Raw genomic sequence first — 20,333 nt, forward strand, 5'->3', positions numbered from 1 at the left:
ACTGATGAACACACTCCCACACAATTTAAGACTGAACCCAAAAATCACCTCTTCTGTGACATATCACCCAACTACCAAGCAGTCACCCTGGAAAACTTTGTCACTGGATAATTCTATGATTTGAAAAAATAACCATATTCCTGCTTTGATGAGATTTTACACCACAACCGTTAGACAAAAGAATCTTAACAGAAATAAGAAGGCAGCTTAATAGATAATTTTCCAAGTAACAACTGAGTTTAAGCATTTTGAGGGTTCATTTCTATCTACTCGAGTTGCTATTTACTTTCTAAAGACGCATATGATAGTTTAGGAAGGATAGAAATGTTTATTAGTCGGCTGTGAAGAGTTAATTTACTTGAGCATTGAATTTAGTAAGCTTCCAGTGGAGAAGGAGGAAATAAAACCTTCCAACTAGATACAAGAAAACTTCTCAGTGTCTCAAATATCTCAAAATAAAATTTGCTCACAAAGTTGCTTAAATCATTTTCTGATTACAAGCAACAAAATACATGGTCTCATGTTCAGCTGCATTTACTTAAAACTTCATTTATAGCTCACATGAATAAAGCAAGGAATGTACAGATTTTATAGGCATGAAAAGTAGTCTGCAAATGGATTTCCACAAAACAGCATACTCCATGAAAATCTGGGATTAAAGGCGAGGGATAATAAAACTTGGGGAAAAGGTTCACCTAGAAAGTGGTTTGAACATAAAAGCATATAAGAGTAACTATAACATATTCTATATAAAAGAAGTCTTTTAAAAAAAATTGTTTTACTGTAGAGTATCTATGTACCAGGCAGACACCAGGATTACCCCCCAACGAGAATCTGAGTCTGGTCAAGAATATATATATACTTAAAAACCCATGAACACAACACAAACACTGTATCGCTGTTTAAAAAAAAAGTGTACAAAAATAAGTATTTTCATTCCTAATATATACATCAAGCAAGAGCCTCTGGTTGGGCCTTAGTAAACCAGGACGTTACAGTTTATGAAGGATTTATTTGCTTGAATATGAAAGCTACTTAAAGTTGACATGTTTATTCTTTACTGCATTGCAGAACTATACATATATAGAGAATCTCTTCTCAGTACCAATCTAATTAGCAACTAGCTATTCATCTTATTGTAACATTAGTAACTGTTACTAACCTTACTAGTAGTCTATTCGAAAAATGACAAGTTACATAAGAGGAAAAATAGATGGTCACCAGCCCCATTCTAAAAACACAAAACAAAATTACGCACCTTATGTGATTCATCCACACTCATCGACTTCACTACACAAGAAGCTGGCCTTTCCTGGATGTGAGCAAGGTCCTGGGGGACACTCTGTGACCCTGGCATGGGAGGCAATGGAGCGCGCCTCTTCTTGGGTGCATCCGACGGCAGGGTGTTTGAAACATAAGTTTTGGAAATGGTATTGGACCTCATAAAAGTTGGGCGATGCTTACTTACTAGAGGGGTTGCAGGGGCACTTGCAGTCTAATAAAGAATAAAAAGGCAAAATCTGTATGTAATTTCAGGATAAAAAGCACATGCAATTTAAAAAACATTAGAAAAATCGACTACAAGGCTACATAAAAAAATACTTACTTGCTCCCGCTTTTTCTTACTGCGTTGAAAAAAGCTGAAAAACCCTTTATTTTCTTTCTCCTTCATAATGTCGAGGTTTTGTGATATTTGGCAGGACTCTAAAATAGAAGAAAAGCACCTCAATTTTGTACACAGAACTGTATGTTCACTTTCAAGTGTTCCCTCAATTGCTTTGCTGTGAAAAATTTTTCTAATGATAAAAGCTACTAATTATGGTCTATGAACCACACACTCTGCTAGGCACATTATATCTGATTTAATTCTCAAAGCAACAAGTAAATTTAGTATTATTATTTCTATTCCACAGCAGAGGAAACTGGAGCTTAAAGAAACTAAGATACATATTCAAGATCAACAATCAGGAAATGAGAGAGCTAGGACATAAACTCAATTCTTTGTGACTCGGAGTCTGTGTTCTATACATAATTACCAACATTTCAGAGTAAAAAGGACACTTAAAATTTGAAGTTGCTCTCATACAGTTTGTCCCATTGTTTATTTTGAATTATAATTTTGTCTCAGAGCTAAGCTATCATGAAATATTTTATTCTCTAGAACATGAGGTATTATAATTACTTAGTACTTTGTTAAACGTTTCATAAGTGTTGTTTCTTTAATCCAGTGGTCTCAACTGGGGGTGATTTTACCTCCCCACCCCTCAGAGGACATTTGACAATGTCTGGGAACAATTCTGGTTGTCACAACTGGAGGTAGGGTGGGAAGAATGTGTTACAGCATCCACCGCGTAGGGACCAGTGATTTTGCCAAACCTAATACAATGCACAAGATAGCCCCCCAACAACAAAGAATTATCTGGCACCAAATGTCAATAGTGCTGAAATTAAGAAACCACAGTTTAATCAGAATGGCAAATGTCAAACTCAGGGCTGTATATGTAATATTTCATTTTCCAAAAAAGTATTTCCTAATGTCAAATGAAAGGGCCTACAAATAATTACAAACCCAGCAGTGTTGAGTCACCTTGGCCCAAATTGTCTCTAAACACCATTTCCCACTAAAAGGAACATGATTGCTCAGGAATGGCTGATTCTCTGTTGACATCAAGGAATGTACAAGATGAGCCTGGACTATCTAGTCATACCAGAGAGAAGGCAAAGTCTAGTGGGATTGTTTTAAAAGAACTCAGGAACCAATCTGATATGGTTTCTACTAGCAAAAGTCAGGACAATTTGGGCATATAGGAATAACTCAATAAATTGAAATATATCACATACATTTAACTCCATGCATTCATAGTGATACTAAAATAATAACTGATCCTCATTGTTCACCTCTGGGTAATGCTAAGGAACGAGTTCATTTTTTAAAAAACTGATGAAGAGAAAAAATCACACTTTTATCCTACCTTTTCCAAATGAATTCTAATTAAGTAGACAAATAGCTGACATGGGGAAATTTGCTTTCTCAGAAATATCTCAACCAATAATCAAAGGAATGTTTGCAATAGATTATGGCCATTTTTCAACTCTTAATTAACTTAGAGAGAGGCAATGATTATCAATAGCTAACATCAAAAAAGATCACTTGTCATTACATGTCTGCCAATGGAAATAGACAATACACCTACAAAGCATTCTTGCCAAAAATATCTCACTTAAATCTGAGCAAGTCTCTAGATTTAATAATCAATTTACAGGAAATAGGGAGGGTAGAGAAAAATGCTAAGTGGTACCACAGTATGCAATCAACAACATTCTGAATGTAGGAAAATCTATAAGACAAATGACCTCGTTTCTTTAACAAATAAAGAGCAAATTTAAAAACAAAAGTTAGACAAGGAGTGAGGATCTGTAAATTTTAAAAACATCTCTATAAAGAAACATGGATTTTATGGTAAATCACAATATAATTTCAGTAACATTGGAAAAAAAGTACAGTATATCTAAATTTGTGGGATACAGCTAAGCAGAATTTAGAGGTAAATGTATAGTCTTAAATAAATTTAAATCTTAAGTAAATATCCCTTACTTAGAGGTAAATGTATAATCTTTTTAGTTAAAAGAAATGTTTAAAAAAATAAATTACAACAAAGTAGGGGTTATTCCAGGAAAGAAAAGATAGTTAACGCCAATAAATATATTAATGCAATATGCCTCAATAACATATTAAAGGAGAATTATATTTCACAAAATAAAACTTCATAAATCTGATGCTTCAAATCTTGAGTAAGCAGTATGCATTCTGCACAATGAGTTTATTGACAATGCTAACAACTAATAAGAATGAACATGTGGATAGCACTTCACGGTTAAAGATTTTTTTCATGCCTAATTTATTTCTCAGAACAATTCTACGAAGTAGGTATCATAACTTATCATTCTGAGCCCTTTGTCTCAGTAGGCGGATGTAAAGAAATGGAAGCAAATGGTATCACCCCATTACATATCTGAGGACCTAGGTGACCAGAGAGTTTGAATAACTTGCACTAATACACATAGGCATTAAATGGTGGAATTAAATCTAGTATGTATTTAAAGATGATTTATAACACTTTTAACTTATCCCCTCCTTTTTTTTTCAGAAATGCTACTATTTCATGGCTGGCCTGGTGGCATGGTGGTTAAGTTCACGCATTCTGCTTTGGTGGCCTGGGGTTTGTGGGCTCAGATCCTGGGCACAGACTTGCACACCACTAATAAAGCCACGCTGTGGCGGCATTCCACATACAAAGTAAAGCAAGACTGCCACAGATGTTAGCTTAGCATCAATCTTCCTCAAGCAAAAAGAGAAGGATTGGCAATGGATGTTAGCTCAGGGCCAATCTTCCTCACAAAAAAAAAAAAAAGAAAGAAAGAAAGAAAGAAAGAAAGAAAGAAAGAAATGCTACCATTTCATCTTAAAATAGAATCCTCCACTAATTGAATACAGATATACAATTTTTAGTTGGAACAGTAGATGGAAAATTCACATGGTGGTGCAGTGCAATAAATATAACGAGAGTATTTCATACAGTTATTTTTGGTAAAGCAATTTCCAGGCACCCAGTCATCTTCCACACTAGTTCACCCTAAGTCTCCACTTAAAGCTCTGTGTCAGGCATCACTGCAAGTCAGAGTTAAAGACAAAGACAAATAAGGGCTTGAGCTTACTTAGAAAGCAACTCACATACTGTAGTTTCCTGTTTCCAGAACAAAGGCTATAAGTAACTGCATGCAAAGTTCTAAACCTTCTGATAATATCAGACAAAATTAGGAGGCAGGGGCAGTTAGAGCCATTGGCTTGACCTTGTAGATTCTGACACTGTAAAAGGAGCTTTCTTAATTTTCCTATTCCAATCTCTTAAAGTTATATTCACAACACTTAACGTTCTAAATAAACCATCTACTTTTTTGGCTGAAAGAGATATGAGAAGATGCATTCAACACCTTCAAAATGAGATCAACAAGATTACGGAATTTGCTTAGGATTATGAAGGTAGGGAACGGCAAATTTAGGAGCAAAAGCCAAGTATAAGTAACGAATGTTTTTGCTGGAAAGAATCACAGAGACTACTTTTTCCAACCTCTTTATTACAGAAGTGAAGGTGAGATCCAGACACATAAAGCTATTTGTCCTCTCAGCTTGCCAGATGAGTTTGACAGCTAGAATAGTGTCAGAATTAAAAAGCCTATCTTCTGATGATTAGCCAGCATACACTTTACGATCTTAAGGATCTTCAACTCCTTTGATTAGGGTAGTCTTTATAATAGCCACTAGTAATAAATAATCACACTATTACTAATGTGGGCTTAAATCTTGGAACTGAGAGGCTCATTGTGTGATGAGAAAATTGGAAGGGTAAAGAAAGAAGATTCCAATAACACATAATATGTACAGTTTATTAGGGTTATTTTTAGCAGGGTGGTAATTATTACAGTAATAAATTATCTGAGCCTATCTTTTTTTAATGGGGGAAAAAGACTTTCAGGTTTTATTATGATCGGCTAATTTTTAATAAAGTTTTCCTCTATGAAAGTAATACATTCCCATTATAAAATTCTGTAATATAAAGAAAAGAATGAAAAGTCACCTGAAGCCCTATATCCAAAAGTAATTATTATTAAAATTTTTTATATATTTTCTTTCATAAATTTCATGTAGAAGTTTTTTTTTACATACCATATTAAACACACCTAAATGCTTTAAAAGCTAATTTTAGCAGAAGCACTTTCCATGTTATTACAAAACAGTCACAATTTAATGGCTGCCAAAATTTCCGATGATGAATATACCTTGATTATTCTGAATAAGTGTTCAATGGAAATAATCTGAGATCCTTCCATGATACCTCCACACTCTCAGCATTTGTATCCAATAAAGATCCTAGCAAAATCATTTTTTCTTGTCTGAGAGTTAAGAATATGTTTCACAACATTCTTAGGATGATATTAATTTTTTAATTTAATTTGTTTTCTTTTTTGAGGAAGATTAGCCCTGAGCTAACATCTGCTGCCAATCCTCCTCTTTTTTTTTTGCTGAGGAAGACTGACCCTGAGCTAACATCCGTGCCCAACTGCCTCCACTTTATATATGGGACGCCTACCACAGCATGGCTTGCCAAGGGGAGCCATGTCCACACTCGGGATCCTAACCGGTGAACCCCGGGTCGCCGAAGCAGAACATGCAAACTTAACTGCGGCACCACTGGGCTGGCCCCACGGATGATATTAATTTTTAAACAATTACTGAAACATAATTATGGTATTAAATTTAGAAATCAAGGAGGTGCTGTGTAAATTATTTTTCAGGAAGTAAAAACCAAAGAGCTTCTAGGTTAAAATCTTTTACAGAATGTACACATTAGTAATGTTAAGAACAGATAAAATTAGAAGCTTACTTTTAATTTACCCAACAGAAATAGAAATTTCATGTTATAACTCGTTTCTACTGATTCATATGTCTTACCTTGTAAAGATGACTTACTGAAGGCAGTAACAGAAGTGGCTACAGAAGGAGGGGGTAAAAGAGGGTAAATTGACTGTAAAGATGATGTTTGCTCAAGTATAAAACATCACTGAATTGAAATAGTCGTCTATGGATTATTTAAAGCCACAATTTCAGGATAAATTTGAAGGTCTCAATGCATAGAGGGTGTATGTACTTATCCATCACTAAACTTTTATTTCTCCTAATCAAACAAATTCATGTTGAATAAAGAAGCTTGCATTTATCTATTAGACATCATAGAAACCAACATTACCTAAGGTCTCCAAATTTTAATACATTAAATTATTTCTATAGATGAATACTGCAAGCTGTATCTATTTAGAAAAATGTTTGGAATTAGACTGATTCATTTTATAAGTCAGTTGATTTGCGGTGCTGAACTCAGAAAAAAATATGTCAAGAAACTTCCAAACCTGAATGATAATTAAGACTCAGAATAAACCATAGTGAATCTGCAGTAATTCACACTTAATAAGAACAATGAATTGACATGTAAATTTTTATTTTCTGTTCAAGGGGAGATGGAAAAGTGTAAAATGTGGATGACCGCCAAGAAAGACAAGTTTTTATTCCAATTTAAATAACTGAAATCAAGTTAAATTTCATTATATTTACTTTTCTCTTCTTATTCCCAGTGACATGTATTGACTTTTAGCTGTAGGATCCATTAACTTGCCAATACGAACTTGAGAAAATCTATACATAAACACAACACACGCATATATACGTGTACGCACATCCTGTCAATTAATAACACAAAAAGTAACTTACCTCTGTTGACATCCATGGCATACAATTCTCTTAGTCCCAGGTCATTAAGAGATTTCGTCATATCGAGGGGCTCCTGAGATTGATAATCCTTCAACAACAGTGTATGTAACGGATCGAACTCACATTTGCTGCATATAATGGGGGCAAGTTCTTGAAGTGGTGCATGTGGGCTAACTCTCACTATCGTCTTCTGCGTTTTTTTAAAGTTGATCACTACTCTCACAGTTTTCTGAAACACAGATTAGAGCCACAGTTATGTCATAATTCCTTTACCGAGACAAACCTTCTACAATGATGTCTAGAACAATGAGATAATCTACAATTTCATATTCATATAATAAAGAGTATTTTTCTATTTTGGTGTAAAATTCTCTTTTTGATTAATGTTGCTTCCTAAATCCAAAGCAGATTCTTAGCACATTCTGCTTATTATAGAATCTAGGTTAAATTCATTACCCTCATACAGTAAAGTATTAGGTAGATCTAAATGCAAAAGGGAACACAAAAGCCTCACCTGGTACTGACGATATTTCTGTTTTGTTCCTTAAAATTTACTTTAAAATTAGCAAACATATGCAATAATACAGAATTATCCATGGTTTATTCTATCTTTTACTTGAGGAATATTTGTCTAATGGTTTGTCAATTGTCTCAAGGAAAAAAGGGGTATTTTGGTTAAAATATGAAACTTTGGTGCTTCTCTCTATTGGAAATAAAAGATAATCCATATAAAGAGCTTAGCACAACATCTGGCACATAGTAAATTATCAATAAATAAACATTAGGTATTATAATTACCTATTGTTGTCCCTACTACTACTACTTTGACTAATTTTCATATAGTAAGGAAGAATATGAAAATATTCCTTATTTAGACACCTAATACTAATTCAAAATTTTTGAGATTTTCAACATCAGCATTTTAATATAATTAAATCCTGTACATAAATGTAACTTAGAAACATGACCATGCTAAATAAAATCTACAGTTTGCAGATCTCTAAAGCTTAACATGTATTCATTAAACTAAAATACCATGTATAATCGCATCATAAAGCATAAATGATTTCCATTTAGATACATAGCACATGTACCTAGATAGAAAATAGCCCAATATTCTAATATTTAATATTCACATTTTATAGAAAGCAAATGTTTTAATAGTATAAAAAATTAACCTTTTTGTAAAAAACTTCATAACAATATGAAGAAAATATGTTCTCAAGTCATATGTAGATAAACTATTAATTTAATATACAGATCAGTTATTATTAATATAGGTAATATTTAGTAAATATAACTTTATATATTTCCTGAAGTTAAAAAAAAAGTTGATGTTCCTAATGAAAGAATATTTCTTTTTTTTTTCCTTCTTCTCCCCGAAGCCGCCCAGTACATAGTTGTATATTCTAGTTTTAGGTCCTTCCAGTTGTGCTATGTGAGACACCGCCTCAGCATGGCCTGATGGGTGGTGCCATGTCTGCGCCCAGGATCCAAACTGGCGAAACCCTGGGCACCAGAGCAGAGCACGTGAACTTAACGACTTGGCCATGGGGCTGGCCCCAGAGTATTTTTTGAAACCCATAAACTTCTATCCTTGTTGCTTTAGAAACAGAACAATTTTATAAAGAATTGATGATATTAGACTCATTGTGGTTAAAATTTTTTGCTTAAAACTCATATATTACAGAAAACTGAGTCATTGGGCAGCACAAATTAACAATGATTTAGAAGTTAAGAAGTTACAACCAGTGCTTATCAAGTACAGAGAGGGCAAAAAATTATTTTAATAAATTCTTAAGTGAATTTTCATTAAAAGATTCTAAAATCTTCCTTTAAGTATAAAATACTTTTTAAAAGAGTAGCTTAAAATACAGATAATTCCTAATTGTCAGATTCTGATATGGTCATATATAGATCACTTTGGATCATCTAAAATCTTAAGTATTCCCCAAATTCTAGTTAATGAAGGACCAATAACCAGATGAATTCTAAATAATGTGGCCTAGGAAAACATGATAACTATGTTCACATCAAATTTAAGCAAGAAAGCCAATTTTTATTTCATTTATACTGAGCTGCAGATAATGACTTAAAAATCAACTTAGTATTTTAGCCACAAGACACCAAAAACTACAGTGAAATTCTTACCTCCGGTATTATAGGTATAGGTTTTTTCTTATCCAAAATTTTTGGCTTTAAAATTACTTTCTCCACCTCCAACATTCCTATTGGTGTGTTTGGTTTAAATTTAATGGGGTTCTTTTCAGCTGACAGCAGATCAATTGTGTAACTTGATGGATTTAAGTGATATTGTGCACAGAGGAATATCAACAGGTCCATCATAGGTTTACTGTAAAATAAAAGTAATGCTGATCATAAAGGTCCATAAAACAATTTCATTAACTGTTAAAGTTATCGTTTCGACTATTCTTCTTAGGGCTTTCCTGACTTCAGTAGATACAATAAGGCTATAAAACAGTATTTGTGAAAGCAGCTTAAAATCTAACTGCAAGATATTTAAGCAGACAAAATTTTAATAGTTAAAAAGTTCTGAGTAGTACTCAAGAGAGCTTGGATCCTAGCGTTAATAATTACCTATAATTTATCTGCCAAATTGTCTCCATTTTATAAATTTAGAAGAAGTCCTTTCCTGAGCAGTGACTTGTTTAGCAGTTGCTCCTTCATAATACTATTTTGAATACTAGCAGTCTTTAGCTTATGAACTGGTTATATTCCAAAGTTCTCATAAGAATAAAGCATTAAGAACCATCATCATCCTTTGGGCTTTAGAAAGCATAGTGAGTATCTACATGAGGAAGCCCACAAAATCCTAAAGAAGAGTATAGTACAGATTTTTTTTTTAAGATTTTATTTTCCCTTTTTCTCCCCAAAGCCCCCTGGTACACAGTTATATATACATATATTTCTTTTAGTTGTGAGTCCTTCCAACTGTGGCATGTGAGACGCTGCCCCAGCACTGCCTGACGAGCAGTGCCATGTCCACGCCCAGGATCCGAACCAGCAAAACCCTGGGCCACCAAAGCAGAGCGTGCGAACTTAACCACTTGGCCGCCAGGCTGGCCCCCTAGATTTCTTAATTCATTCAAACACCAGTTAATATTTTCTAGGCACTGAAGACACAGTACAAGTGTTATGGCACACTTGCCCTCATAGATCTAATACTCAACAAGGTGAACTAGATCAAGTGTTGGCAAACTACCATCCACAGGTCAACGTGGGCCTACAGCCTGTTTTTGTTAATTAAGTTTTATTGGAACACAACCATGCTTATTTGTTTACATAATATCTAGAACTGCTTTTATGTTACAATGCATATTTGAGTAGATGTGACTGAGACTGTATGGCTCACAAAGCCTAACATATTTACTATTGAGTCCTTGACATAAATATTTTATGGGCTCTTCAACTAGACAATAAAAAAGTAACCAAGTTGGGGCCGGCCCAGTGGCACAGTGGTTAAATGCACACATTCCACTTTGGTGGCCCGGGGTTCACTGGTTTGAATCCTGGGTGTGGACATGGCATGACATGGCAAGTCACACTGTGGTAGGCATCCCACATACAAAGTAGAAGAAGATGGGCATGGATGTTAGCTCAGGGCCAGCCTTCCTCAGCAAAAAGAAAAAGAGGAGGATTGGCAGCACATGTGGGCTCAGGGCTGAGCTTCCTCAAAAAAAAATAAAAGTAACCAAGCAAATGCATGAGATAATTTCAAATAGTAATTGTTAAGTACTAATGGTAATACAGAACCTATTTCTATAGGAAATTGCACACCCAAATTGACATTCAGAGACACTACCCAATTTTTTACTTCTCTTTCCATAGACTCCAATTGTTGACATAGACTTGTGTTTTCATTTTCACCAACAACAGAACAATGTGGTCTCTGAGTCTTTCTTAATTGTCAGCCCTTAAGAGAAGCACACTGAAAAATATTTTGTATTATCTGCTTTCCTCAAATGTCTGCCGACTTAAGCTGTTAGTTCATACTTAATACTGAGGTGCTAAAACACTGTGTAAAAGTCCTATTTTCATGGATTGAAGTACGGGTTAATGGGCTTTATTTGAGGGTAATCAGGTAGCCAGCTATATTTTTCCCTTGGGAAATATAAATGTCAATAAAAAACAATTCTCCGATTTCTCGACTAGAGATATGAACCTGACTACTGGCTTTCAGAAACTTGACAGGGAAATGAGGCTAGGAATCTCACCATTCAGCATGCCATTTTTAATTTAGTAAATCTTTTCATATGCACCTCACCCTCACCTTCCTAAGTGGAGTCCTCGGGTCTCCAGCCTCTCTGGTTCAGTTTTTCCAGAGAGGCAGTCTTGTCTGACAGTGTGTGTTCCTGAGGTCAAACAGCACTTTCGATAGATTCTCAAACCATCCGGTGTCCAGCCCCCTACCTCATCTTCCCCTTCTGTGGTTGTTGCCCATTCTTAGGCCATTCCAATCTCAAGAGGTATGTTTCGTAATGGTACCCTCACGTCTCTTCTCCTCCCGCCCATATAAGTAGCACCCCTTACACAAATATCAAGAAAAATAAATAAATAAAAGACTCTAAGTCCCTCACAAAGAAAAAGTTCTCTGAAATATGTTTCAGTCCTCAAAATGTGTTCCCTACATCTTTATTAGATGCTTCCACAATAATATTCAGGAGTTTTATGTGCTTCTCTTGAGCTATCTAGGATGCTTATACCTAAATTTGTCTATAATTGCCCAAATTTTGGCTTTGGATAGTAGATATTAAATTTCATCCAGAGGGAGACTAGCATAATGGTATTATTGAAGTTTATTTTTTAATAACATAGTATGCCATGAGAGAAATTTGATGCCACATGGAAATGGTACCTTCTTTTTCTGATAGCAAATATAGTTAGGAAGGATTAGGTAATGTCTACATAAATACAACATAATTATAAATACAGTTAAGCTGGAAGAGGAGAGAACTTTCACTGCCAACTGAATGGAGAGCTGTCCACTGTTGTCTATGAATAAATAGTGACACGTTCAGATTATATTTCTCTTTCTATGTATAAATGTGCCAAGTAATAAATGTAAAAGTTAAAACTTATACTTCAAACATCTTTTACTTCTTAAAGGTACAGTTCTTTAGAATCTCTGCCAGAGCTACACAAAAGTTAACAAGACAAAAATAGTTATTAAAGTTTTGTTTTTGTTAATCCATATTTTTGTGCCATTTTCATCCCCTTATGTACAAACATATAAAAATTTAAAGAAAAAGATATTATCCATTTTAAAAGGTAAGAACAATTTAACCCTCTTGATGTACACTTCTTATTTAACTCTTCTGATATGCCTTAATGAATTATTGTATTTATAACTGTGATATATTAATTTTCTAATGGACCAAGAATATTATAATAAGGGCCTATTCCCTCAGTCAACTTGGTCATTTGTAATCTTTGCACACTAGACCAGATTTCATGGCAAGAAGGTTGCATGCTGACTAGAGCTATATCATGACCTTTGAACTCAAAACTGCCGAAATATTTTCTAGTAAAAATGCCTCTTTGAAAGACAATTAGAAATCATACAACTTCTTTACGACTTTATTCTCTCATTCTATAATTTTAGGTTTAATTCTTTAGTTAATAATTCTAGAAGCCCAATTTTGTCTTGAAAATATTCCTATTCCCAGACAGATAAATGCAACAGACCAGAAAGTTCTGTGACAGACACAAATACAGATGGAAATTTAATACTGCATATGATAATGGTATTTCAGATTTCTGGGGGAAGAACTGAATTTTCAACAACTGATACTGGAAAAACTGACTAGCCATCTGATGAAAAATAAGTTATGCATCTAACTTATTTCCTACACTAAAGTAAGCTCCAAGTGGAGGACATATAAAAATATGAGGATATAGCTCTAGGGGGAAAAAAAAACCCAGGATAGAAATTCATCTTTATGCAGGTTAGTTCTAGAACAGTGCTGTCCAACAGAGCTTTCTGCAATGCTGGAAATTTTCTGTATCCATGTTGTCCAGGACAGTGGCCACTCACCACATGTGGCTACTGAGCAATTGAAATACGTTGAGCTGGTGGACTAACTAACTGAATTTTCTTTTCATTTCATTTCAACTCAATTTAAGTAGCCACATGTGGTGAGTGGCCACTGTATTGGGCAGAGCAGTTCTAGTGCATTGGTTCTCAAAGTGAGATTCACGGACCAGCAGCACCAGTACTGCTGAGAACTTGTTAGAAATGCATGTTGTCAAGCCTCAACCCGAGGCTTGACACTAAATCAGAAACTCTGAGGGTGAGGCGCAGCAGTATGTGCTTTGACAAGCACTCCTGATTCTGACGCATCCTATAGTTTTCAAACCAGTGATCTAGAGAGAAGAGGATAAACAAACGAGTAAAATATATAGTATATCAGATAATTATAAATGCTATGATAAAAATAAGATAGGGAAGGAGGTTAGGAAACATCCTAACTGACAAAATGACATTAGAATAGAGAACTCAATGTAATGGGACATCTGGGGAAAGATCATTCCAGGCAGAGCTGACACGTGCAAAGGCTCTGAGGTAGAAGTGTGCTCCACGTGTTTACGGAAAAACAGAAACCAGTCCTCTAGGGTGAAAACAGTAGACGTGAAATCAGAGCGATGATCTTACAGAGCTTAAAGGCCTGGTGAAGACTTGGGGTTTTATTGAGTGAGACAGAAAACCACTGAAGAGTTCTGAGGAGTGATGCCATCTACTTCACATTTTAAAAGGATTATATTCTGATGGCTGTATTCAGAGTAGCCGGCGGGGAGCAGTTACAAAGCTACTGCAAAAATTTAGGTAGGAGATGGTGGTGGCTATGACCCGTCAGAATCCAGATACATTCTGCAAGGAGTTGATAAGATTAAAGCCAGCACAAGAGGAAAGGGGTAAGAAGGCACAAGAAACAGAGAGAAGAGCTAGCCAGTGCAAAGAGGCCAGGTTTGCAGGGGCGCTACAAAGTGGCGGGGTTGCTGAGAGGACTGACGGGAGGCCTAAAACGCTAGTTTAAACTATTTGCTATGTGATATGCTTACTAAGCTCTCCCTGGTGACCTATAAACCATCACCAAGGTCCTGGTAGCCTTGGGAAAGGTTAAATTAAGGAACGAAAGGAAATTTCAGAAGACAGAGGCTGAAAAACAAGAATTCGAAAATAAGAACGTCAGAGCCAGAGGTGGCTCCAAGAAAACAAATCCTTGGGCATTTACAATAATATTATAAAGGGTCTTGAACTTTCCACAAGGTGGGGTTCAGGTCAATCTTATCTAGACCTTAAGGAGCAGAGTGACCTCAAGCTGGTATCTGGGTTCCATTTCCACCCGGATGTGAACTCCTGTCTAGCAGGGCCATCTTTTAGCAACCTTTATTCCCAGGACCTAATACAATGTCAAGCACATAGTGCGGTCAACATCACTGAATGAGGAATTTATAGGAACCAGCGACCATCTATCTCTAGGTAATTCTGCGTAAATATCCATGAGCTGAAACATATAACAGATAATATACAACTGAGATCTCTGTATAGTATCTGATGCATGAAAAGGCAAAGTTGTTGAAAGGAGATTCAGAGGCTTTAAAAACCACCATACAGGTGTGAAAGCTGTGTTGCTTTTTATTTTATTTTATTTTTTTATTTTTTTTTTAAGATTTTATTTTTTTCCTTTTTCTTCCCAAAGCCCCTGGTACATAGTTGTATATTCTTCGTTGTGGGTCCCTCTAGTTGTGGCATGTGGGATGCTGCCTCAGCGTGGTTTGATGAGCAGTGCCATGTCCACGCCCAGGATTCGAACCAACGAAACACTGGGCCACCTGCAGCGGAGCGCACAAACTTAACCACTCGGCCACGGGGCCAGCCCCCCAGCTGTGTTGCTTTTTAATCAACAGACTTGACTAGTAGCCTTGTTGTGTCTAAAGCCATGACATCTTTAGATTTAAGCATTAAGTTGGGCTAAGACCTTTTCCAAAACAGCCTCAGACCAGTTCGAATGCTTGAAGCATTTAATTGAAACCTCAGCAGTTGGCACTAAAAGCACAGAAGAGATGACCCTAACCTAGCTGATTTTGAGGGTGGGAATTACTGACTGTCTAGCTCTACCAGAAAGGAGCCGTAACCCTATGAAAGTAGGACATTACTTTTAAGTGGGGGTCCATCCAGTGGGGCTGCCGTTAGGATTATTTAAGTCACAAAGTGTACCCACAGAAAATGAAATCATCTTGAGCATAGTTGTTTAGAATTATCCACCCGGATGCCAAATTACTTCAACCAAAGACAACCATTTTGGTTTGAGGATAATTATCAGAGCTGACGCACCAAACAGCAGTTGGCTCACAGTTTCAACCACAGGATCACCATAGGAAGGATGCTTGTTTTCTTGTTTGCTAAGGCGGGAGTACTTCTAGCAGTCCACCTGAAAGCTGAGCCAAGTTATTAAAAGTTGAAAAGGACTGGCTGAACTTGATCATCGCTTCCTCACTCAAATAAGTAACAGTCTCTTCCTCCATTATACCACCGTGTCACTTTGAATTTTGGGTTTATTATAGTACTTAACAGAGCATGCTTTGCATGAGTCTTATTTACATATCTTTCTCCTGCAAAATAATGAGTTCCTGGAGGGCAAATTTGTTTTTAAGACTCTTTAAAAACTCTTCTTTGAAAGGAAGAAATCCCTATGAGATTTCCCACTTCCTTTTAAAAATAAATAACAATCCTTTATATTAATTTCATATCTGTTACTTCATTTGAGCTCACAACCACCACAAAAGCTACTCCCATTTTATGAATGAAAAAATTGAGGTTAGAGAAGTTACATGAGTAGATTATGAAGAGCATACATAGAATTAGGGTGCAGTCAGGATTAGAACGTCTTGATTCCTAATGCAGCTACATTTAGTCTCATGATACCATAAGGCAGGATTCAGGCTGGGGCGGATGGTTTGCAACAAGCTATCTGCTGTAGTTTTACTTCATGGATTAATGACATCACTAACTCACCTCCTAAATCCTCTGGTAACCCTTTCTGCGTTCATGACGTATATCACAGGTAATCTTGTCCTAGTTTTGCTACCTGATAGATAATAGAAGACTTCCATTTTTGTGTTTTAAAGATCCAGTTGGGTACCAAAAATGAAAGTCACGGTTCACCACAGAGCTTTCACATCAGCAAGGTGTCCAACAATTGCCTTGGTGAATTTCCAAACTCCAAAGGTGTTTAAACAAAGTCACTTACCAATAAGGTGGCTATGTAATTTATCATCCAACCTGGGACACCTGAGAGTGAAAGGGGGCACTATTAGTAGTTACACTGGGATAATAGGTTAAAACAGGGACTGTCATAGGAAAACGTGGATGCATGATGAAAAGTACTTATTATGAATAGATGAGTTTCAAGCATCTTATAAGGGGCTGAACTCTATGAAAAAGGGTCTTCCTTATTATGATTCTTTAAATCTCCCCCAGTATATAATAAACTACTTTACCCATTTTCAATACATCCTCAAAACTGAGTTTGGTTGAACTGGTTCTAGTTGCCCCTTACAAACGCACACTAACAACTCAATTAGACTTACCAATGATGGTATGGGGGTTTTTAGAACATTCCTACAGTTACTGATGTTTGTTTGTCTTATGCTAACCCATCTAGTTCAGTAATGAGTTTGTAAATGAAGCAATGCTCTCTACCTATGCCTGTATACATGAAATGAAGTGGATCAGGTACAGAAAACAAAGAAACCTTGTCTCAAAGTTGAGAATGCTTATTGAATTATGCACAATAAAGAGTTGAAGATAATTGGTAATAGATCAGATCAGCATTAAGTGGACAAAAGTTCTTATATCAAATACTAAAAACAGATATTTCTAAAAGTAAAAAAGAAAAAAATTGAAATTCACTGCTTTAGACTAAACTCTACCTGGTCAATTATCGTGGATGTTATATTAGGAGATAATTATAATTAAGTGCATAAATACTGTGATTTAAGGACATACCAATTAAAACATATACACATCCCTTATAAAAACAGAAATATCACAAATATATCTCACTGCAATTGGGGCAATTGAAATATGGACAAAGGATAAGGTAAAATTTTATTGACATGAAAGTTAGAAATCATTGACTGAAAAAAGAGCAGGTAAACAGATAGCATGTGCAATATGATGCCATATTGGTAAAAAAAAAAAAAAGTGCCTATATAGGCATATGGATACAGAAACATTTGTGTGTGTGTGCATACATGTGTACGTGAATAAAAGGTTATACACCACAATGTTAATCGTTGTAATCTACCTGCTTAATAATGCCATGGCACTTCGAATTTTTTTTGGCTTTTCTGTATTTTCCTACTTTCTCTAATGTTCAACTATTGTATTTGTAGCCATGAAAAATCAAAAACAAAAATTAACAAGGGTCATTCTTATAAGGCGAAGCTGCCAGGAAAGGATAGGGAAGACGGTGGCCCTCCTAGGAACGATACCCAGAGAGCATTTGTGAGGATTCTGTCACCCATTCTCAACCCGGAGAGCAATCAGCCAACAGATGCTTACATGCTCCCTGGCTCAGGGCTGTGCAGGGCAGTCCCAGGGCCTCAGTTACAGCATTCTTCAGTTCCACCAAGTGAAAACTCAGGCAGCACTGTTACACTTAAATAACAGTTAAAATTCCAACGTTTATTTTAAAGCAGCTACAGTTGAATTAGTATCTAAATCAATTCTTTTTCACAGAGTTCAACTTTGAAATCTATTAGCCTATTATATAATGTATTTATCACACATTTGTCATCATTTGACACTTTTCAATAAATATAAGTATGGAAGGAAATTTTGAAACTCTTTGAGATCTATACTGCTGTGTTACTGTTTTTTTTTTTAAAAACACAATTGACCCACATGATCCAGTATTATCTTGTCATTTTTCATAGTCTACTTTTTTCCAATAGGTGGCACTGCAGTCCACGTAAAATGCTCCTAAGCTAGTTATCTGACCCACCCAGCGCCAGTCAAATCTGTGGGCTTATTCGCAACACTGCTATAAACTGTGCTACTGGACAGGCAAATCAGGCCACAAATCATGTGCAACATATCCCTGGGTCATTTTACAGGCAAAGGCCAGAGAAGTGAAGTGACTTGCTTGAGGTCACACAGCAAGTTATGGAATCAACTATAGGGCCTGAGATTTCTAACTTCAAGTTCTATGCTTTCCTTATTTGTGTTTCCATTCATGGCATTCTCAGATTTGCTCAAATCAAAAGAAATTCCTATGTATGGTAGGGGCATAAAAGAGAGAAATATTCTCCCCTGTGATAAATGGTATTGATTCCATCCTTTCCTCTGTAGGAGAGCGAGTGTGCTAGTATAGCCATAGGATGCTCTCCCTATAGGCTAACAAAGAGGATTAATGCCCATCTTTCAACAAATTTCTCAAATGAAAACTGCTTGTAAAGTGTCCCAGAGGAAGAGAAAAGAGGAAAACGGAGTGAACACTTATTCAGTGAGGAATAATTACATACGGGGCAGACACTGGCTACAAGGTAAGGACCCCATATTTCCTTGTTCTCTGTAGTATTTATCACAGTTCAGCATATAAGCTAATTTTCATTAAAAATTAACTTTTCCCAAGTCCTGGTACACACCACCACTTAGGCTGTTGTGTAGGGTGGCATTTTCTGAGGAGGACAGCCTCTAGGCAGCTGGTCTCTAGCCACAGTCACGTTTAACGCTCACTTTAGAAAGGCACAGAGTTGCTGTGTCAGGTGAAAAAGGTCGTTCACTATACCAGCACACTCGTACATATATACATAAATATATATAGGTATATATACGCATATACACATACACATATATAGCTATACTACAGTATACTTTATGTTATATATAAATAAAATATTTTAATTCCTCCTTCCTTCAGCCCAACCATCCATCATATGAGGATACACAGAAATGCTCAAGAGTTTTCCGGCTGGCCCTGCAAAGGATCACAAAGGCAAGATGGCAGACACGAGGTGACTTTTGGTCATTAAAGAGCCAGTATCACTAAGCTCTGGTACCTAAAGATTGTTAAGCCAGAAGAAGGATACCAACCCAATTCAGGATAACAAGCTTTTAGTCTCCCCCTGAGCATAAAGTCTATTACCAACTCCAACTTTATTGTGTTCCCTAATCTGAGTCAGCTCTTTGGTGAAAAACCAATGTACAGCAAGTGCATTCTTCTGAAGATAATGCTGTGTGTTCACATTCTTGAAAATGGAACATTCTGAGCATAACTCTGCATGAGTTGTATTAGGAAGACAGAGGGGAGTTTTCTAACAATCTCCAAGAATACATTGTGAGCAAAAACAATATTTCTGAAAAGTTAAATGAAACATATGATAAATTTCCTAAATATTTATTTCAGTCTAATATTGATATTATTCTTCAAAGGAAATGCATAGAAATAATACTATCAAGATAAACATATTTATATTGGAATATGATCTACATTGGAACATAATTATAAAGGAATATTTACACAAATTAAGAAAAGATGGTCTCAAAATTATACTAGAGACCCTTCACAGTGACATATGGAACTCTGATTTACCTAAGAAAACCTTATGCACTCAAACTTATTTAAAATTACTCCTCCCTAGGCCCCCACCAAATTCCTGTATCATTTTGTTGAAACTTTTCCTATTCCATTTATAGTAATAAAGCCATGAAGAAATTTAAATTATCTATGTCACAGGTCTTCACATTAGGTAGCTAACATTTTTCAGAAGTAGAATGTATTTTTCTATTTAAACCTTTATGTTGTTGTTGTTATTGTTAAACTTTTTTTTTAAACAATGGGCCAAGAGTAGCTGCAACATTCAATACATCCCAAATCACAATCTTAAGATATCCTGAATCATACTCTAAAAGATCTAGAATCATTCCTAAGATATCCAGAATCATACTCCTAAGATATTCAGTCACAGAACCACTTTTAAT

General features: G+C 35.8%; 1 protein-coding gene across 50 annotated transcripts in view; it reads right to left on the bottom strand.

Annotated features, from left to right (window-relative positions):
• Window positions 1-20,333, bottom strand: part of COBLL1 (cordon-bleu WH2 repeat protein like 1) — a 149,152-nt gene that overhangs the window by 37,768 nt on the left and 91,051 nt on the right. For 21 of the 50 annotated variants that reach the window (XM_070241921.1, XM_070241942.1, XM_070241970.1 and 18 more), the window contains 4 exons: window positions 9,476-9,677; window positions 7,325-7,553; window positions 1,607-1,704; window positions 1,259-1,495 (listed from right to left, as the gene is read on the bottom strand). In XM_070241921.1, coding sequence (XP_070098022.1) covers window positions 1,259-1,495; window positions 1,607-1,704; window positions 7,325-7,553; window positions 9,476-9,677 — 766 coding nt within the window. Of the gene's footprint in view, window positions 1-1,258; window positions 1,496-1,606; window positions 1,705-6,511; window positions 6,551-7,324; window positions 7,554-9,475; window positions 9,678-16,596; window positions 16,638-20,333 lie in introns of all 50 variants that reach the window. The other 29 variants (XM_070241920.1, XM_070241934.1, XM_070241931.1 and 26 more) reach the window with 3 other exon arrangements.

The sequence above is a fragment of the Equus caballus genome, chromosome 18 (genome assembly GCF_041296265.1).
Source record: "Equus caballus isolate H_3958 breed thoroughbred chromosome 18, TB-T2T, whole genome shotgun sequence".
In the NCBI taxonomy this organism is placed as follows: Eukaryota; Metazoa; Chordata; class Mammalia; order Perissodactyla; family Equidae; genus Equus; species Equus caballus.